The 22,409-nt window shown below is 38.9% G+C and overlaps 1 protein-coding gene across 5 annotated transcripts in view; it reads left to right on the top strand.

The window, feature by feature from the left end:
- The first annotated feature begins 2,429 nt into the window (after positions 1–2,429).
- The window catches only part of KMT2C (lysine methyltransferase 2C), a 285,908-nt gene continuing 265,928 nt past the window's right edge, over positions 2,430–22,409 (top strand). For all 5 annotated transcript variants that reach the window (XM_027841013.1, XM_027841014.1, XM_027841015.1 and 2 more), the window contains exon 1: positions 2,430–2,701. In XM_027841013.1, the coding sequence (XP_027696814.1) occupies positions 2,520–2,701 (182 nt within the window). In that variant the 5' untranslated portion in view covers positions 2,430–2,519. The remainder of the gene's footprint in view (positions 2,702–22,409) is intronic.

Genomic DNA, 22,409 nt, shown 5'->3' with positions numbered 1-22,409 from the left:
ACAGCTCATTCTGACCTCGGAGAATTTAATAAAGCTTTCAAAGGTGTCAGTCTTGCTTTTTGTGTGATCTTGGACAAGGCCCTTAACTTCTTGGTGCCTCCTATGTGCATTTGCAAAATAAGGCACTTTGACTAGATGACATCTAAGATACTGTCTAGGTTCCACATTTTTGATTCTTTAACCCTAGTTATCTTTAAAAATCAAAATCAAAACCAGAACCTCGTCTTTGGTTATAATGGGATGTAGGGGGAAAACGCCTACGATTAGTCTTAGTGCCAATAAAAAAATCAAATTATATCTTATTAACCTTGGGTCAATATCAGAGTAGGAAGGATAATGTATAAACTTAAACTAGACAGTAGAGTCTGAAGAGAATATGGCTAACTATCCCTGGAATCACTTGTCTTAGCTTCCTCATCACACTAGCCCATGCCACCTACAAAGGGAACACTTACTACATAAAGATATTTGTTACATTATCAATAGTTGGTCGGAGTGTTTCCTCAAAATTTATAAGAAATCTAGAACCCTAGCAGTCTAAAGGTTCTAAAGAAGAAAGGCTACTGATTTCAGTCCTCGTATCTTTATATTGTACCATTATGTATTAGGAGAGGTGACCCAAGAATTTTATCCTTTCTTAACTACAGAACACTAGAACCAATTTACTCAGGTTTACTGGTTTCTTTGTTTTGCCTTTTAATGCTTCGTAACATAATTGTTGGATAACACTGCTTTTATGGGCCTTTGCGGGATATTTAAACAACGAACGTTACTATGTCGGAATATATGGTGAAGTTTCACTGAATCCGGAGAGAACTAGAAAAATTATTTACAGGAAGAGTGTTTACTGAGCGTAATTTCTATATATGCTGTGGAAGGCGCGGGCGCGTGCCTTGAGTTAGTGAGTGGAGGAGCATGCAGGGAAATGACTGTGTCCCAACATTAGATTTGTAATTGTATTATACACCCTAGGTTTACTTTATATATAGGACTCTATGCGTGTGTGTGTGAGCGTGAGTACATGTGTGTGCGTGTTTTCAAACAGCCAGCCTTTCTCTCCGTAGCGAGTTCTCCGCTGGATCCAGATCCCGGTCGCCGGATCCGCAGCTTGGCTTTCTCCAAAGCCGGAGTCGGAGGCGCAGCTGCAGCCTCCGCCGCAACGTCAAGAGAGAGAGAACTAGAGCGAGCGAGCGACAGCAAGAAGGGTGGTGGGGGCGGGGGCGGGAGCGGGGGCGGAGGGGGCGGGGGAGGAGGTTGAAGAGAGGGAGGGAGGGAGCGGGTGAGGTCAGTGGCGGCAGCGTCGCGTCAGAGGGAGGAGGGGGAGTGGCGCAGGCGCGGAGGGAGCACTGTGAGTGGCGGCGGTGGGCGCCGGAAAGGGGGGGAGGGGGCCGCCGCGGGGAGAAGGGGGCCCTGGGGAGGTGGGGGGGGGGGAGGGGGGAGAGGAACGAAAGAACGAGGGGCGTAGAGGAGGTGATGTGTGTGTGTGTATGTGTTGGTGTGTGTGAGAGTTGGAGAGGGCTGTGTCGCCTTCAGGGTTAGCCAGCGGAGCAGCCATTGCGTTACAGCCCCGTGTAACACACACACACACACACACACACGCACGCACACCCAGTCAAACTTCCTCCTTTGCTCCGGGAGAGTGGGGGAGTGATAGTAAAACAACAACAACAACAGAAAGATCCAAAACCCAGCCAGAGGGAGAGAAAGAGGCAGGAGCGGGGGCCGGGACCCACCAGCACCAGCTCCACCACCCCTGGAGCAGCAGCTGTCAAAACTTCGCCGCGTCCCTGCCGGGTCCTCGCGGCTCCGTCGGTGCCCTGGCCGCGAAGAGGCGGCGGCGGCGGCGCGAGGGAGGGAGGCTCGGACGGACGGACGGACGAGGACCGAGGTCGGAGAACTAGAGAGGGAGGGAGGAAGCCCCCCGGGCGGCCGCTGCAGCCACCCCGGAGCCAGACGCCCCTTCCGGGCGAGCGCCTCCGCCCCTATCTACCCCTGCCTCCCCTGTGAGGCTCCGGGGTGGGGGGCGCTGTGGGGACTGCCTGGGCCGCCCGCCCCTCCTCCTCCTCCTCCTCCCTCCCAGCCCCCGCCTCCTCCTCGGGCCGGCCCCGCTCCAGCGCTCTGCTGGGGTTGCCCTGTCTGTTCTCACCGCCCCCCCCTCCTTCCTCCGCCCCCCCCCCACGCTCGGCTCCGTCCCCTCCTCGGGGCCTCCGGGCGTGAGTGTGTCTCTGTGTGTGTGAGTGAGTGAGTGTGTGTGTGTGTGTGTGCGCGCGCGCGCGTGTGGGTCGCTGGGTCGCTCGCTCGCTCGCTCCATGTTGCCTCCTCTCCTGGTACCTGCTGCTGCCGCCGCCGCCGCCGCCGCGCTCGGGGCTGCGGGAAATGCGAGAGGCTGAGCCGAGGAGGAGTCGCAGGAGCAGCCGAGGCGGCGGCGGCGGCGGGAGGAGCCCCCCAGTAGCAAGAGCAGCAGCAGCAGCAGCAGGACGACGACGAGGAGGATCCATGTGTCTTTCCTGGTGACTAGGATGTCGTCGGAAGAGGACAAGAGCGGGGAGCAGCCCCATCCGCCGCCGCCGCCGCCGCCGCCGCCGCCGCCCCCTGAGGAGCCGGGAGCCCCGGCGGCCCCGAGCCCCGCAGCCGCAGACAAAAGACCTCGGGGCCGGCCTCGCAAAGATGGCGCTTCCCCTTTCCAGAGAGCCAGAAAGAAGTAAGTTGAGGGGGTGAGGGAGGCAGGCAGGCTGCCAGCCCCGAGCTCGGGGACCCGAGCTGTCACTCGACACACCGGGCCCCTGGCTACCCCGCCCCATCCCCCTCCGAGGCACCCCCTCCCTGTCTCCCCCGCCCGCGCCCTCTCAGGGGAAGTGGGGGTGGGGAGAGTTTCTCCTAATGTCTTAATTAACAGCGCCCCCCCCCAATCTATTCTCCCCTTTCCTGGTTTTAAGTTAATTTTTTTCTTATTCCCCACCCCCACTCTGGAACACTGTGCACCTTTCTCTGCCAAATAAGGCCCCTAGTTGTGTCCCCTCCTTTCGCCAGGACACTTGCCTTATGCAGTTTTGATTTCTGGGCTCTGTTTTCTTAGGACTTCTCTGGGGGAAGCTTCTTTTTTAAGGTACCTCGGCCTAACTGAACATTGGTTGAAACAAATACAATCACAAAAGTCCAGGCAGTGTCCGTGTATAATTTGTTTTAAACTGCAGAGCAGTCCACCTTCTGGAAACTCTTGGCTGTCAAAATGTCTTAGCGAGGTGGTCCTCGTGGCACTCGTTGGTGGGTAAGAGGGACTGAAAGCTTGGGGGGATGTTTTGCTTTGTTAACTATTGATTTTCCTTACACTTGCCTTCCCTCCCCCATTCTTAGCACTGCCTTTAGCCATTTTTACATTTATAGGAAGTCACTTCATCTCTATTCTCTCCTTCCAAATACTCTATGGAACTTAAAAGGTGAACCGTAGTGCCACATTTTTGTTTAACATAAAACAAGTAGTAATCGTGGGGGGTCACTGTTGCCATATAGCATAGATGTGATATTTAGCTGAATTAGTATTGAAATACACAAACGTTTAAGTGTCACTGGACCAGAAATTTTTGTTGTTGTTGTTTTTGGTTATGTAAACTAGTAATACAGACTGCCTGTTAGTACGTAACTATAAAATTCTACTTGGAGGGTCTGTGCCAGGTATTATGAGGAAGTCATTGACAACACTTGTTAATATGGTCTGAAAGTTCCATGAACTTGATGAGAGCTCTTCCTCTAATTATTCCTCTTCTATGCTGTGGTGACTGCTCGGCTTGGTGGGGAGAATTATGAACACTAATGAATGTCCAGGTATTCTGTTATCATACTACTTTCTACATGCTCATGTTTTATTTTGGTGTAAGAGATGATCTTATTGGTTGGTATAGCATGATATGGCATAGCCTTTGACTACATGGGCTCCTTGTTAAGGTTTTTGTTTAATTTGTTGTATTTGTATCTAAAATTGCTAGCAATGTAGCAGGCTTAGTAAATGCTTGTTGATTGATTGCATCAATACTCATCACCAGGTTGCATCTCAGTCATGGGGGGGGGGATTATGTATATTTCAAAAGATCATTTAATTTTCTAGACAAAATCAGGGAAGTTTTCTTGCATCAAACATTCTGTATATAATATTAACATATTGCACCATTTTGGTTACTGTTACTCTTGTCCATAGCCTTTAATGAACTAATTTAAAGTAGGGAGGTAGCACACTTATAAAAGTTGGTTTACCCTGTTTAAATTTTTTTTTTCAACTGTTTTGTATTTTAAAAGCAACATGGTTTGAACACCACATTAGGATCTTAAACTCATGGCTATTTTCTTCCAAGTGTATGTTCATTTTACTGAATATGACTTTTGATGGATACACTTATTTGGATGTCTTTTTAAACATTCTTAACATTTATACAGTTAACCTGAATTTTTAGTCAACTTATTTAAGGTAATTGGTACTGAAGTGAGGGTATTACATTAAAATATCTTAAGTGAACTAGATGAAATTATTTAAGACATTCACCCTTCTTACTATATTAATTTCTAAATCATTTTTGTGAAAGGAGAAAAAAACTTTTTTAGTTAGAAAAAGAGTTGAAAACATATCCTAGACATGATTCAGAAAACCCTGTAACACTTAATGATACTCATATTCTAATGGTATAAAATTTCAAAACATTTTGAAAAATTTTCTCACTGAAAGGAAATTTCACATTCCATTTGTAAACCAGTACTGTATTTCTCAGTAAAGAATGAATGAGACTGTGGTTTCTTTAAAATTTTAGGATAACAAGTTTTTGGCTACAGTGTGCTTGTTAGCTTAAAAAAGATGAAGCTTTTTCTCTAAGTAATTATAATATGCTATGAGTATTACATTTTTTCTTCCTTTTGAGTAGTGGGTTGTTTTTGTTTTAAAGTTTGAGTGGTCAACCTTAGTCTTGAAGCAGGATCAAAACCTTTCTTATAATTCCTAACAATGGAAATCAATATAAAAATTCTCTAGTACTAAGGTGTTGTTTTGTATGTTTGATTTTCACTTGTGTTTTCCTTCAGTAAGAACCCAACTAAGAAAGATGTAATTGGGCAGGACCTTGAAAGTGAAACTGTTAGAAATTTGTAGACCTTTAATAGCTAAAAAGTCTTGATGTGAAATAATGTCTAAACTATTAAAAAAATAAGTTAGTAAAATGTAATGGGACAAAATCCTTCAAAATATCATTAAACTTGTGAAAATATCTTATTATGAAACATTGAATTTAAAATGAAATTTCTCTAAAGTCTGATATTAACAATATTGGTTTAAAAAAAACCTTTTTGCTGGGTGATCTTATTTTCTTATGGATCTAAAGCAGATAAGGAAATGCTTTTCAGCACTTAGTTTTCTCCCATTAGCTATTTAGGGTTTTTTTTTAATTTGCTAGATAACATTTTTTAAAAATCCCCAAGCAATCTAATTGCTGGTATGGTATTAACTATAATTGTATCAAATTATGCTTATTATAGTCAAGGACTTTGAATTAGGGTATTAGTCTTAGGACAGAGTTTTTTTTTTAAAAGTGTAGTGAATTAGGCTTACCTTGTTGAGATTTCATGTGAAATGGCAAAAGCTTATTTTGTCTGCATTTTAAATATACTAGTTAGTAATTCAGATTAATTAGTATGGAAACATGGAGTAGTTGATAGTGATGCAGGTACAAATATTGATTAAGAAATTCCAGTACTACTGGGACTGGACAAAGGGATCTGTTGGAAAGTTGTATTTTTTTTCCCTCTCAGTTAACAGTAAGGGAACTTTTTTTTTTTTTAAATAAAATGTCGATGAAGAGTTCAGTCTAAATTTTATGCCACTAAATTAGGTAAGGAGGACGATTCCCACAGTATCTACCAAGCTAATAAAATTGCTTTGAGAAATGTGAAGGACTTCCCCTGACCTTTATCAACGACCTGCTCATATCCTGAAGCATTTTTATTTTATGGGAAGAGAATCTTTGCAATTATTAGAGAACCACCTTGAGAATTATTACTGATGTAGAAAATAACTTGGGAACTGACTTCTGATAATACCATCCAAAAAATGGGAGGGGGGAGCGGGAAATGAATGTGGAGCTTTGTGAATGTGGCTCCTTTGTATCTGTAAATGAAGAGAGAAAGTAGGGGTAGTTTTGCAACCAGCACCATTATGATATTTATGGCAGGTAACAAAGATGTCACTGGTCATCACCAATATCATTTACTGCTTAGGTAATATCACAAAAACTCCACCTGTATTTCTTGAGAAGGAACTTTCAAGGTAGCTGTTTTGTAACTGAAGTATCTCAAAGTAAATGAAAACTTTGGAAAATTGATATGATGAACTTGACACTGTTGAAAAGCAACACATAAGGGGGTGAGATTTTTCTTTTTTTTTTTGAAACAAATTTTGTTAGAGTTTGTTCTTATTTCTGTGCATAGCTATTTATGTGCCTTTTTAAATAGAATTATATTAAAGTATGTAATTTATGTTCCAGTTTTTTTTTTTTAGAAAAAATGTCTTGGTATGAAATATATTGGAATAGTGTATATTAGCTGACCAGCTCAAAATTGAAATAAAGACTAGAAAAATTGTAGCAGTCATGTTTGAAATAGAATTGGAATTGTAAAATTCCAAAAGCTTTACTTTATCCGGATGCTTGATTTCATTAATTAGCAATTGGAGCTTTTTTCCCCTCTATTCCAAATATGAGGTCACTGCATGTTTTCTTTTTCCTCTCTATTGATTTCTCTTCAGTTGAATTATCCATTTTTAGTATGGGGAATTTTTGTATAGAAAAAATGTTATCTTAGAATTTTTCAGTTTTATGCCTTACTGTCAGGATTGGTAATTTCTAGGATATCAGGCCAGAAAGGCAGCACTTTGAGCAGGGATAGTACACTGTTACTTGTTTACCCTCTTTAAAATTATAGGTTGAACCACAGGCCTTAGTCAAATTTCCTGTGCCATGGTAATTGAAATCTATTAAAAATCCACTCATAATTATTACTCAAAGAATTTTTTTTTCACTGCTACTAAGAGCTTTATGTAATGCTTTAAGTTTTCATAGCACTTATCCCATGTGATCCTCAAAACAACCTTGGGAAGTACTTCGAATTATCCCCATTTTACAAAAGATGAAACTGAGGTAGACCAAGATTAAATGACTTGCCCAGGGTCACATTCTCACTTTAGTGAGTGTCTGAGCTAGGATTTTGAACTAAGAACTTCTTGACTCCATATTGAGCACTCTGTCCTCTGTGCCACTAATTTGCCTCCTAGACTCCTTAAGGCTTTCTAAGACTAGATTTTAGTTACTAAAAAACTTCAGGTGCTATTCGCTCTTTCCTCCTCTAATAATGCTCCTTCACTGATCAGACTTTTGGACTGAATTTGATTACTGGTTTTAATGGCACATAGGTAGACATCCTTAAATTCCATGTTTCTCTTTCTGTATCTTGTTTCATTCTTTCTCCTTATTTTCCCTACTCTCCCCCTAAAATCACTTGTCTCGTTTTTCTTTATTTTACTTTGCTTCCTCCATTCCCCTTATCCTTTTTCTAATTTTTTTTGGAAATTTAAATATTTGATAGGTTATATTTTTATATTGTTTCCCAAAGTATCTTTGAATCTTCCAGAGATTTATCCTATTAAGCAGAAGCAGGAAGGGGAAAAGAAAAACCATTTCAGCAAAATTAATCAACATATTGCAAAAGTCTGAAAGTATGGTACTGTCATCCAGTTTTCTCAGTTCCTACAAAGAATGGGTTTCAGGTTCCTCCACTGACCTCTTCTTTGGAGTCCTACTTTCCTCTATTATTTTAGGTCTGCCATGCAGCCCACTAGGATTTCTTGGCAGCATTAATGTAAAGCCTGTGGAGTGAAATAATGACAGCAGCTAATGTTTACATGGTACTTTAGAGTTCTGTAAAGCACTTTACTTACGTGATATCATTTATTCTGACTTTACAGAGGTCTGTGTTAGTGTGGGAGGGCAGAATCGGACTTGTTTTTGGAGGTGACATCAGAAAAACATATTTATTTATCTATCTATCTATTTATTTATTGGTAAGGCCAGTGGGGTTAAGTTACTTGTCTAGGGTCACACAGCTAAGAAAAAGATTTTAGACTGGATAGAAGACTGTGTGTTATTAGTAATATTAGTCTGCTTATTTGAAGCATGTTAAAGAAATAATGGAAAATTAATAGCATTAAATCCTTATTTGTCCTAAGATTTTCAAGGCACTTGAAGGATGTTAAGGGTAAGAAAGCAATTTCTATTTGACTTTTCAGCTGTTTTTACTTCTAATGGTGGTGCTGTTCTCCAGAGTACTCAGGATATATTGACTCAAGTCAGTTATTGTCAGGTCCAGTATGCATGTAGATTGGTGGTTGTGGTGTAAATTGGTAGTAATTTTTGAGATCATAATGTAGTTTAAAAATTTTTTAGGATAACGAGTATTTGGCTAGTATCGATTGTTTAGTTCAAATTTTAAATGCCTAGTGTATACAAGGCACTGGGTTAAGTGGTACATAAGTAAATACGATTGCATAAAGAATACAAAAATACAATTACTTAATTTGGGAAGGGAGAAAGTACTATAGATAGGGAAGATGAGATTTGGATAAGACCTCACAGATGACTAATAATTAAAATGATCCATAAAGGACGAGGATTCTGAGAGGAAAAAGTGAGGGGGCATGTTTGAGGTGTGTTAGAAGCTTGTGTAAATGGTTGGAAGTAGGAATTAGGTTAAGTAGTCCATCTTTTTTTGAACAGGAAGTGCTTGAAATGGCATAATAAATATTTGGAAAAATACATTGAGTCAAACTATGGAGAGACTTTAACTTGAGAACTTTGTCTTATTCTAAATGCAATAGGAAACCTTGAAAGGAGTAGTTGCTTTTTTTTTTTTTTTTTTAAACAAAGGTTAAACCTGAACATGGGTTTTTTTGGGGGGGCGGGGTATAGTGGAGGAGGTGAGGCAACAGCTGGATGTATTGAAGCCTTTTGGTAATGGTGGGGAGGGAAAATAACACTATTGGGGAAGGGAGAGATTGGAGGCAGGAGAACCAATTAGGAAGCTGTTAAAATACTCTAGGTATAATGATGGTATGAAGAGTAGCAGAGTAAGTAGAGAAAGTCAAAGAAGACTTTAGGTTACATAACCGTGTCCTCAAAAGGGGGAGAGTTTGGGAGGGGGGAGGAAGTCACAGTTTAGGTGATATGCATTCATGGGATACATATCTCTCAGAGCTAGAAGAGCTCTTGTAGATTATCTTGTTTTCTCCTATCATTTTATGATGAAGAAACTGCTGTTCAGAAGTAAAGTAACTTCCCAATGGTTGTATAGTAACAGAATGGTGACTCAAAACTCTGACTTTTCAATTTGAAGTATAGTGTTTTTTCCACCACATCATGGGAATAAAATTACAGATAATGTATTTCTGGGCAATCAGACTTTAGACTATAGAAGCTTTAAAGTGGAAGGTGGTACCCTATGCAAAAATAAGACAATTTAGAAGGAAGAGCAAGTTGAGGGGTGGACATGGGGAGATAATTGCCATTTTTGACATGATTTCAGTGAAATATCCAAGTGGACTTTTCCAGCAAGCACTTACAGGTATAGGGCTGGAGTTTGGGAGAGACTGGTTGTTATCTGCATATAGATGATAATTAAACCTATGAGAACTAATGAGGTTAAAAAGAGAAAATGTAGAAGGCCCAGAATACAACCTTGGGGGACATAACATACTGCTGGAGGAGGAAGAGTAGGAGATTAGTGATGAGCAAGGGAGATTGAGAAATGATGAAATAGGTAAGAAGAGAAGAATGTCACAGAAGTGCAGCAGGGAATGAGCTAGGCTATAGGGTTGTGGTCAACAGCCTCAAAGTTGAGTCAAAAGTTGAAAGACTAAGAAAAGTCATTGGACTCAATAGTTGAACGGTCATGAGCAACCTTGAATAGAGCAGTTTGATTTGAGATATGGGAGTAGAAACCATATCGGAAGAGAGAAAAATGATTGAGAAGGTAAAAAAAAAAAATAGAAGCAATGAGTGTCAATTATTTTTCTTGGAGGTTGACTGTGAAAGGGAGAAGAGATTATTACTTGAAGAGATAGCAGGTTCAAATTTTCAAGTTCGGGGGAAATTTAATAACAATAATGATAGCTAGCATTTATATAATGGCTCTTATATGTCAGGCATGATGTTAAATACTTTGCAAATATTATTTTGTTCTCATAGCAGCCTTAGGATATAAGTGCTATTATCCAAATTTTACAGTTTAGCAGACTGTAGTGAGAGAAGTCAGAGATTATTGGATTTGGTGGTGGGGGTGGGGGGAGGTTGTCCATGAAGAGGTCATAGTTTCCACCCTGAGACTGGGGAGATTTCTCAGAGATAAAGTAGAAAGAATCATAGCAAGTTCATGGTGTTACAGATGGAGATTTGTAAGGAACCTTAAGGACTTTGTCCAGTCCAACCTATTCCTTCTCCCAGACTCTTCTCCCACCCCCACCCAATCCCCACTTTACATGTGAGAAAAGTGATTGCAGGGATGTGAATTGACTTTTTTTTCCTTCTCTTTTTTTTTGGCCCAAAGTAGCTCAGCTGGTAACTGGCAGCTGGATCAGAGTCTTGGTTTTCTGACTGTAAATGTAGTTTTTTTTTTTTAATTGTCAGGTTGTTCAATAGCAAGAGGAGGAGTAACCAGGGTACAGTGGAGAGTGCTGGACTTGTCTGAAGACCTGGGATTTAGTCCAATTCTGCTGCTTAACAGTTCAGCAACCTTGGGCAAAAAAAAGTAGTCACCTCTCAGACTCAAATTTCTCATCAGTATCAATCAAGTGTTTTGACTTGGGAGTATACATGAGAAATAACAGGAACAGAAACTAAAACCAAATGCTTTATACATGGATGTCCCTATATAAAAGGGGGGAAGGGAATAAAAGCATGTCAGCTGCATTAACTATAGACTTGTTTTTTATTACAAGTAACACATGAAAAACAATAGATGTAATTTCCTAGAAGAAATAGAGTACTTGGTTTTATTTTAAAAGCTGTTTGAATGGTGTTCTTCCCTATTACGTAGCTGTGCTACAAAAATGTTACTGATATTGTTGATTAGAGTGAAGATCTCTTTATGCAGGACCCATGATCTTGTGTAAAGGAAAATGAAATGGAAAAGAAAATAGGTGTCCTGTAACAATGGGTGGTGGAAGGCAGTCTAAGAGCTCTCTCTCTCTTAGTCTTTGCCAGCAAGGTACTTGCCACAGTCCTCCTTAATAGGCTGATTGTTTACCTGAAGACGGTCATCTACCTGAGAGTCAGTGTGGCTTCAAAAAGGGCTAAGGAACTGTGGATATGCTGTTGCTGCCTGACAACTCCAGGAGAAATGTCAGGAGAGGTCTGTATATAACATTTGTTGATCTGACCAAGGTATTTGATACTGTCAGTCATTAGGGCTTGTGGAAAATCATGGCAAAATTTGGTTTCCCAGAGAAGTTAATTGGGATTGTATGTCATTTTCATGATAGCATGTCTGCATAGATTCTGTATAATGGATGATGCTCTTGTGCTTTCCCGCCTCCCAGTAGAGAGAAGCAGGAGTGTGTACTTGCTCACATGCTTTTTTTCAGTGATGTTGTCAGATACCTTCAAAGAGGACAAAAATAGCATCAAAGTCAGCTACTGGTAAATTATTCTTTTTTTTTTTTTCCTTTTTGCAAGGCAATTGGGGTTAAGTTGACTTGCCCAGGGTCACACAGGTAGTAAGTGTCAAGTGTCTGGTCTGAGGCCGCCTTTGAACTCAGGTCCTCCTGACTCTAGGGCTGGTGCTCTGTCCACTGTGCCACCTAGCTGCCCCCTTGATGATAAATTATTTAGCTTGAAAACGCTACAAGCCAAGACTAAAGCAGAAGTTGAGTTGGTGCGTGACTTTTTATTTATAGATGATTATACATTTAACATAACCTGTCAGGCAGAGATGCAATAGAAATATGGATCAATTCTCTGCCACTTGTACTAATTTTGGCTTGACAGTTAACACCAAGAAAACAGGTTTTCTACCAGCCAGCACCACGCCATCCATGCACAGAACCATCAGTTACAGCAAATGGAGATATTTTGAATACTGTAGACAAGTTCACTTACCTTGGCAATATACTTTTCAGGGATGTACATATAGATGATGAGGTTGACACATGGATTTCCACAGCTAGCTCAGTGTTTGGGAGGCTTGGAAGGAACCTGTGAGAGAGAAGAGGAATTTAGATTGTCTGCAAAATTGAAGGTCTACAGAACCGTTGTGCTGACCTCAATGTTGTATACCTGTGAAACTTGGACAGCCTACCTGTGCCATGCCATGAAACTGAATCGCTTCCGTTTAAGTTGGCTTAGGAAAATTCTGAAGATCATGTAGTGAAATAAGGTACTGGACACTGAGATCCTTTGTTGAGCTGAACTGCCAAGATTCAAACTGCCGCGATCGATATGTTATTTGAATGCCAAACATACAATTGTCCAAAAGACTTATTTTATGGAGAATTCACACAGGGCAGGCGCTCACATGGAAGTCAGAAGAAGTGATAGGGTCCTTCTGGAGAACTTTGGAATTGTGAGACATGGGAGATGCTGGTACAAGACTACCCAGCATGGTGTGCTTGCATCGAAGAAGGCCCTGTGCGGTATGAACAAAGCAGAACTACAGAAGAAGAAACGCGAAATAAGCAAATTTAGGGACATCTCCATTCCAAATGTCCATATGGACTATTTGTGCCTGACCTGTGGTAGCTCATATTGGTCTGATCAGCCACAGTCAAACCCCAACATAGTGATGTCATTTTGAACCTCTTCTGAGCACAAAGGACAACAACCATCCTAGCCATTTTCAATGGTCCTCTTGCTTCTACATAGACTATTCACATAGCAAACTGGTTGACTAAAGTCATAGTGAAGCTTATGGTGATAAGTAGAGAAAATTCCTGTTTGTTGGTAGAGTGGCTGTGGCAAATCTCATGGGTCTGATGGACAAAATTTATCTATATTCTTATTACTCCTTCTCTAACATTCCAGGAAGCCCTTTAGTAGGGAAGAGGATGCTAACAGGAAAATCTTTTAGCTTCCTGATGATGATAATAGCTGTCTTTTACGTTCAATTCAGTGAACATTTATTAAGCTTTATGTGTGCTAAGTGCTGAAGATACAAATAAGAAAAAGAGTTCCTACTCTCAAGGATCCATCTAATGAGGGAAGGTAACATACTAGAGGAAGCTGGCAAGGGGTTGAGAGGGTGGGTAGACACCAGGTTGTATATTCTTCCATGGAATCAAGGCCAAGCACAGCTGCAGATGTAAAGTGGAGTGAGTTGCAAAATTCAGTTTCTGCTTTCTATAAAATGAGGCTTTAGGTAGAGTGGAGTGTTCCATCTTCAGTCCTTGCTGTTAAGGGGAGAGGAGGCTAAGGGAAGTGGGAAGGTATCGAGTATGTTCAAGGCAAGTTAAATAGCTTGATGGAGAGATTTCTGGTGATCAGCTTATCCTAGGAAGGACCTCTTGTTGGGACCAAGCACAGCTGCAGATCGAAGATGGAGAGAGCTGCAAAGTTTAGGTTCTGCCCGCTTTAAGGTTGAAAAGTGCTTCAGTTGCTTATATAATGAGGATATAAGGGATAGATGGGAAGTGGAGAAACTAGGGAGCTTTCATCAAGGTGATTTAAGCTGGCACCTTGTAAGCAGCAAATTGATAGCTCAGTGGTGACACACACCTTCAATCCCAGTAATAGGCTGAGGTTAGAGGATCCTGTGAGCCTGTGAGCTCTGAACTTCGCTAGATATGTTAATCATTGGAAAGGTGTACTGGCTGGCTGTCTCTTGGGCTGATCATTAGTGGGATTGGCCTGTGAGTAGGACAGTGGATTTCCTATCTGTATGTATTGGGGACCCAGTCTTTAAAGAAAGAAGGGGAAAAAAGAAGAAACCTCAAATTGAGAAAATGTACTTTCCCTGACCTTTTGTACTGGCTTACTTTGCTTTAAAAAATAACCAAACGGGTTTTTTTTTTTTTAATGATGCTGATGCTGTGTCTTGTTATCTGTCCATCCATTCATTAATTTATTTTTTTATCGTGAACTTCAAAGACAGTATTAAATACAGTTAGTGCAAGTTAACACTCATAGAGTTGATAGAATTGCAATTTTCAATCCTAAGAAAGTAGGGCTTTGCTTTTTTTTCCCCTTCTCCATTGCAGTTTGCAGAGGTCCAACTCTTCCCCTCCCTCAAAAAAAAACAACAAACCAGAAAAACAACCCCTCACCAAAAATCTTATATAGCATGCCTGTTACAGTAGAATGTCCAGTCTGGAATTTTTGATGACATCAGTTCTAAGTCTGACTCTTATCATTCTCTGTCAGTGGTATTATTATAAGAGCAATTCCCATTTATATTGCTTTAAGGTTTGCTAAAGTGCTTTCTTTGTAACCACCCTGGGAGGTAGGTATTATAGTTGTTATTCTTGTTTTACAGATAAAAAAAAATGAGGCAAGAAGATATTTAAGATGCTTAAGTGACTTGTCTATGGTCATTCAACTAGTAAAGTACCAGAGCCTGAATTAGAGTATAAGCTGTTTTATGACACCAAGAGCTCTTGTAATAGTCCATACCAGGTCTGTCTAGGTGATATCACGAGAGGATTGGACTATAGTTGCTCCTTTCTAGCTCTAAAATCCTAGGATGCTTAGAACTAGAAAATAACAAGTATTTTAGGTAATGAAATATATTGTGTTATGATTCATTGTACATTTATTTTTTCATAATATTTTCATTTTTAGTATTTTGATGAGATTGTTGTACCAGTTTTCCAAAACATCTTTTTAAAAAGGTAAACATACATATACATACATTAGTGCCTAGCTCGTGTGTTCAGTCATTTTCCAGTTGTGGCTGACTCTTCATGACCGCATTTGGGGTTTTATTGGTAAAGATACTGGAGAGTTTGCCATTTCCTTCTCCAGCTCATTTTAACATATGAGGAAACTGAAGCAAATAGGTTTAAGTGACTTGTCCAGTGTCACAGGACTAGTGAGTGTCTGAGCCGGGATTTGAACTGAAGAAGATGAGTTCCTGACTATCAACCTGGTACTCTATCCACTGTGCCACTTAGTTGCCCTACCTAATGTCTAAACAGTGTTAAATATTTGTAATTGGGGTGGAGGAAAAGAGGAAGGAATGGAAAGAAAGATTTTTATAGAAGGAAAAGAAGTATTGATTCAGTTAGAAAAAAATTTTTTATGTTGAAATGTTTTAGCACAACATTTGATTATAAATGTCTGGTAGTTTGAGAATATCACATTATGTATACTGAGCATTTACAGTGTTGAGTCAATCAGCATTTATTAAATGCTTGCTATCTGTCCAACACTGTATTAGGCACTGTCTAGTTCATTGTCAGAAACTTGTTAAAGATAGGGTTATTATATGCACATAAATATCTTTGTGTATGTATGCATATATTATATATGTGTATGTGTATACAGAATGTATGCATACTTTTTTATATCCTAGATTTTCTGAGACTTTTCTGATTTAAAAAGAAATGCTTAAAAATTAAATTAAAACATTTTTTTCTTTAACTTGTTAACAAGATTATATGAGTATATTGTTTTCTTATATGTGGCCATGATTTTTGGTTTAGAAAATATGTTCATAATATGTAAGGATGTATTTCATGACATGTCAGAAGGGAAATTTGGACTTCATGTAGAGGCAGGAAACTTCTTCTTTTAGGTGAGGTATGCTATGGTCTCTTTTTATCTTGCAACACAGCCTAGTGACCAGGAGGCATGTATAACCATGGCCACAGTATGCAGTTCTCTTATTGTTAGTTGATTAGTCTATGGGAACTTTAGAAACAACATCCTTTGCTGACCCTGACCCACTTTTGAGAGACTACTGCCCCTCATAAGGAGTTGGTATCTTGTACAACCTGTAACTCCGGCTCAGACAACTGCCATCTCATTGTGATGATCTGACTTTACACAAATTTCTGCCTCTTATCCTATTTTACCCCTACTAAAAATACTTTTCTCTGAATGGGTAGCAGAATCAACACCTACTTCTGATGTGCAATTTAGACATTTTTCTTGATGTAAATGTACTTTAATGAAGATAACTACAACTACAATTTCTGGGATTTTCCCTGCTAGTTTGGCTGTAGCACAAGGGAATGATAATATGTAGAAAAGACTTAGGTAGAGTAGGTGATAATAATGTCAAAATCAGAAGCATAATCTGCCTCTAGGTTTTGTATAAATGACTAAACTAGACTGGAGGTAGTCATTTTAAATTTGACTTGGCACTTTGAGACAAATGGATGCCTTTGGTAGTCCAGGATAGAAGGGACTGAAGTGTAGGGTTTATGAGAGTATTAAGGAGAGAATTGTGGGAGAAATCATGAAGGCAGACTTGACATAACTAAGCAGCTGATTGGATATGTGTGGTAAAGGAGGAGGAATAGTCACAGATGATTGGTTTTAAGCCTGGAATAGTGGGAGAATCATGGCGCCATTATAATTTCAATCAGTATTTTGAAATACAGACATACTTAAAAGGAGGGGCAGGTTTTGGAGGCAAAATGAAATTAGTTTTGGGCATGCTTGAGTTGGAGAGGTTAGTGGAATATCCAGTTGGAGATGGTCAGTAATCAGTTGGAACAATGGACTGGAGATCAGGAGCAAAGTTGAAGATAAAAAGATTTGAGAGGCCTTTCTCTATATTGAGGTGATTGAGTCATGGGAGTGGATGAGATTGCTAAGGCAAAGAGAAGAGGGATTTATTAAAATAAACAGTAGGAATGACTGTAGAGGTAGATCCATTTTCTTAACCTGTAAAGAATCAATCAAGACCAGATAATTTCTCCAAGGTTTATTATTTCTATTTTGTTTTTTCCATGATCAGGCACTCGAAATTGTAAGTGCCTCTTCCAACTGATGTAGTAATAGTTGTTAACTAATCTTGGTGGAAGGGTCTATGCTTAATCAGTGCTTAGTTAGTTTAAGACACTCCTCTGTATATCACTTGTGGGGTGGGTGCCATACTTCGTCACAGCTAAGGAGTATGCCTTGTGTTCTACAAACTCATCTTGGCAATAAATACTCAGTAAATACATTCAGGTTCAAATTTAAAACTTGTATTTTTGCCCATAACTTTTAAAAGAGAAATCTTAAAGGATTTTCCACATTAAGTTTTTGTGGTTCTTGGGCATTGGTTGATAGAAGCCAACAGTTAAGAATCTTTGTTGAAAATCACAAATCAAAAATGAATAAAGACCTTGGGTTCAAGTGCTACTTTCATTGCCTACTGGTTGTGTGACCCTGCCAAGTTACTTAATCTCCCAGACTGTAAAATTCAAAGAAAGTGAAGACCTGCTTTGGTAGAATGAATTTTTCTCTTTCCAGAGAGTTCCCTTTATCGGTGAGATCACAGGTCTAGGCTCTATCCTAAATAAGTACCTAAATTGAATCAAATCGAATTTTCAGGTGCAATTTGGTTTTCTTTTCATTAAGGTATTTTTTGTGTATGTGACTGAGACTGTTGGGGAAAAAAATTAATTCACCTCATAAAGAGTTCTTATTTTTGTTATAGATGGGGGCTATTTTAGTTATAGATGGGGGAAGGAGACCTTTTTTCCCCATAGTGAATGATAGAAATTTTAGCTATCTTTCTGTTTGCTCCTATTTTCTTTGTCTGCTTGTATGTCTTCACTGTGCTCTTCACTTCTTATTCTCTTCAGTTTCTTTTTCTTTGAATTTACCTTTCCTTCTTTTGTCATCTCTTCCCTTCCTCCTCCCTGATTTTCCTCGGAGTAGTAAGGAACTATTCAATTAGCACTATCTGGGCTTTATTCTGGAAGTGGAACTTTTCTTCTGGCAGCAGTGTTAAACTAACAAGTATCATGTGATGCTTGTCAGTTGCACAATGCTGCCATGTATATAAGGTATAGCTATATAAAAACATAGGTTTAATGTTGGTTTTTATCACTAAACTTTTTATTTTAGTATTGTTGTTTTTCAGTCATATCTTCATGACCCTGTCTGGGGTGTTCTTGGCAAAGATAATGGAGTGGCTTGCCGTTTCCTTCTCCAGTGAATTAAGGCAAACAGAGGTTAAGTGTCTTGCTTAGTCTGAGGCTGGATTTGAACTCAGATCTTCCTGAATCCAGGCTCAGTGTTCTATTCATTGAACCACCTACCTGACTTTTTAGTACTCTACTGGTTTTCTAAAGCACAACCTGAAATTTAAATTGTATTTTAAAAACACTTATCCAAGAGGTGTGTAGGAATTGTAAACATAAGTCTCCTGACTTTCACTAGCCTTAGTCCATTTTATAGTAAACTCTGCTTTTAATTGGGATTGCTAATTAAATTTTTAAAATTAGAAGTAGCGTTATAGAATCAGTTTAGTATGTAATATTTATTTTAGTTGAGTAAATCAGTTCTTTTCCTGGGAAGGTATAATCATATTTTTATGATAAATACAGCATTTACTTTTTCAATTTTCATTTAATATGTTCTTAAATTGCTTTTTTCCATAAAACACCCAACATGCAGTACCACCTCTTTTTTTTTTGTTTTTAATTTTTATTTGTTTATTTGGGTGAGGCGATTGGGGTTAAGTGACTTGCCCAAGGTCACACAGCTAGTAAGTGTTAGGTGTTTGAGGCTCAATTTGAACTCAGGTCCTCCTGACTCCAAGGCCAGAGCTCTATTCACTGAGCCACCTAGCTGTCCCTAGTACCACTTCTTGTTGGTCCTACAATTTATCTTGACAGATTCAGAGTAATATTTTAAATATGACTTTTGCCAGTTGAGAAATTTTTTTTTCCTCTTTACTTTTTTGGGGACCAGTACTAGACAAGATTATAGAATTAGACTAGAATAACTGAGTTGTTGGGAGAAATGTCTCATTCTTAAGGGTAATTTAATTTAATTTCTTCCTATAAACCTATTCGTCTATTCTTTGCTAGTTAGTAGACTTTAATACCAGGAATAGGAAACTCCCTTTAAGTTTTAGCCTTGGCTTTTTTCCTATCTGCCTTATAAGAATTAATGTCTGTTCTCAATATTTCATGGATGATGGAATTGAGAAGTTTAGATTTCTCGTTCATGAAGGAAAAGAAAAGGATTTTGAGATTTATAGGTAAAAGTATTACTATAAGTGTGAAGTGTTTCTAAAAGGTAAAATAAAGTTTTATCTTTTTTCTGTGGCTTGTTCTTCCTTTCCTTTCCCTACTGCTTTTTTCTTGATATTTATGTTGGCAGCTGTTGAACAAGGTAACATCGCGCTTCTACTAAGTACTTTCTTGCACTATGCTTAATGTAGTTTTTGTAGCCATGGTTCTGGGCTGTGATAATGAGAAAAAGGTACAGTAGTTTTCTTCTCTTTTGAAATAAGTGGTATGCTTACAGCTGACATAAATTAATATGCTTGCCTTCTGTAACATATTCAATTCTAGCATAAATGCAGAAAAACAAATGAAGGAAAATTTTTGAAATGAGATTATATTGAAATATTGAACAAAGGTATTTTTTTATCCCATTAAGGGATTATTTTTATAGATGAAAATCATGTTCAAAAAATAAATAGTGCTAAGAAAATTTTGTGAACTTACTGCCTTTGAAAATGAAATTTGTCACCTGAAGCTTAATCCAAGTGTTAATCATTGTTGTAGAAAAATGTTGTTTTTTTTTTTAATTCATAGTTTGCTCTGTCTTTACCTTTTCTTTGTAGTCTTGGTGCCTGGCAGTTAGTAGGTGCTTAATAAATATTTATGTAAAGACACATTCTTGTATATCTCATGAAATTACATGAAAATGATATTTTCTGATCTTGGATTTAAAAACTAGATTCTTATATCTCCCTTTTATTTTTTTAACCAAAATTCTGGGGCTCCCAACTGTAGCTTTGTAGCACGCTGAGTTAATAACCATGTATTTTGTGCTCTGTCTTTATCAGCGCAAGAAGAGAGCATTCTGGATTTTAGTTAATATGTGTGGAAGAGAGTACTACTATACTGAGTTCACATTGGGTGATTGGGTGACTCTTGGGTATGGAACCACTTATTTTCTCTAAGAATGTACTTTTTGTTGGTAATATATAGAAATGCTGATGATTTAAAGAATGTACTTTTTGAGATTAATTTGAAGAATTCCAAAAGGTGACCTGTTACCTTGGAGAAACAAAATTAGTAGCATCCTTCACTCTCCCCCCACATAAACAAGGGAAGTCTCATAGATAAAATTTTAGAAAAATTTAAGAGGCTTACTTTTTCGTGTGTGTGTGTGTGTGTGTGTGTTTTCAACATGAAATCTTTTGTAACCATGTTCACACTGTTTTAAGCTGGTGTATTGGTTAGTTTATTAGAGCAACACAACTGGATTCAAGTTACATAATGTTTCTTTTGTTTTTGCTCAACACCAAGAGTAGGAAACATTTGGCTGGATTTTTAGAGGATTAGAGTTTGAAGGAACATTGCTTATGGAGTCTGAGATTCTCTAGCCAGGATTTGAAGCCAACTATTGGGGGAAGGTTCTGAAATGGAATTGCAATCATAAAGGAATTAAAAGATAGTAATGAATTAGTGAAGAATTTTTAGAAAGCAGAAATGTTTTACTTATGCTTTGGTTAAAAAAAAAATTAAAGTCTGTTGGTCCTTTAAGGAGAAAGGTGTCTATCAAGGGGGTAGTCCATATATAGACCAGTGGATCCTGATGTTAATGTTTTATTGTGGTGGCTTTAGGGATTAATATTGCAGGCAGATAGTTTTGGGGTTATGTTACATTTAGACTGTAAACGTTGCCATCATCCAAAATTGACTTCCAGTTCTTCCTTATGTCTGTAGCAACTTCGTATCAGAATGTTACAGAAGCGTTCAGTCTCCCGTACACTTTTCTTGATGTTAGCTGTAAATGGTGGGGAGTACTCGTATCCAGTGAGCAAAGGGTTATTAACAGGGAGGCGCTCTGAGCCTAAAAGCTGCAGGCAGTGGAGCAGCTCCCATTCTGGACTCTTGGAAATGTCCATGCCGTTTTTTTGCCACCACCCTAGTAAAGTCGGATCTACTTTTTTCAGCTTGGCTTTTTCTTCCTCTCCCCCTCCTCTCTTCTATAGTCCGCTTGGGGACTCTTGAGAGCAGAAGTTATCGGAGTGGGGGTGGGGTGTAGGAAGGGTGCTTCATGTTTGTTTTTATTATTTTTCTATGTGATTACTTCAGTGGGAACCAGGGCTACAGGACTGGGTTAGATACTGGCGAGCTCACCCTGTTGATTGGTGTTGCTCTTGCCGTTGGATGGGCGAACAAGACTGTAATGTGTATACATCAAGTAGTGTTGAACCTGGCAGAGTAACATGGCTGATCTGAGGCAGTTGAGTGGTAGCCGGTTATACAGAATGCTGACCTGGATTATAAATTGTAAAGCTTTAATAAAATAGCCCAAAGCAGTCATTCAGATTAGGTTCCCCAAAGGCACAAGCTTCTTGTTTCTGTGTACAGGATCAGAATTGTGTGAGTTTCAAAAAGTTTGTCAGATCATATTTAAAAAAAACTTCTTAAATACTTCCTTAAAATATTCTTTATAAATACAGGACAAAGATGTAATGGTACCATAATAGGGAATATGTTTAACTATGTTCTTTACTAGAGTCAGAAATGGAGAAAAGAGCTGACTATACAGACCTTATGTCCTGGATGTTAATGTCATTTTAAGACTGAGACCATATAGGCAATGGGAGTAAATTAGTGTTATTTTTTTCTTACTCTGTGTAGATAAGCCTTTCTCCTAGCTATGAATAAGATAGCTTACCAGCTATATTAAGCTAATTTATCATTTTTCTTATCCATATGTTTGTGAATGTATACACAAATAGCAGAGACCAGTACTCCTATGGTTAGTATATTTTAAATTGTAATATGAACCAGAATCTTTACAGAATGATTTTGATTCAACATATCCCATTGTTCTTCAGGTGTGTTTTAAATGTATTTAGTATTTGCCTTTGATTTGTGTATAAATATAACGTTGGCAATTTTCAGCAACATCCTGGGATATTTTCAGTGTTTTCTGGTAATTTGAATGTATGCTAATAGGTGGGAATGGGTTATATGTAAGCAACATTGCCTTAGAGAACTAGTTACAAACCCGAATGTTTAGGTGGTAGAAGTTCTGATGTTCTTTACTGATAAACTTTTTTTTTTTTTGAAAGAAAAAAGGATAATGTAGGGTTAACTTTCAGTAGCCACAGTTAATGTTTGTTACCAAATCTAAAATATTAAATATCTGTTTCATAGGACTAGTAGTTACATTCTTTAAAAAAAAAGAAACATTGTATTGTAG

Source organism: Vombatus ursinus, unplaced genomic scaffold (genome assembly GCF_900497805.2).
Source record: "Vombatus ursinus unplaced genomic scaffold, bare-nosed wombat genome assembly UNPS02014852.1, whole genome shotgun sequence".
Taxonomy (NCBI): Eukaryota; Metazoa; Chordata; class Mammalia; order Diprotodontia; family Vombatidae; genus Vombatus; species Vombatus ursinus.
The sequence above is the reverse complement of the archived record's forward strand: the minus strand, read 5'-3'. Positions and strand labels throughout refer to the sequence as shown.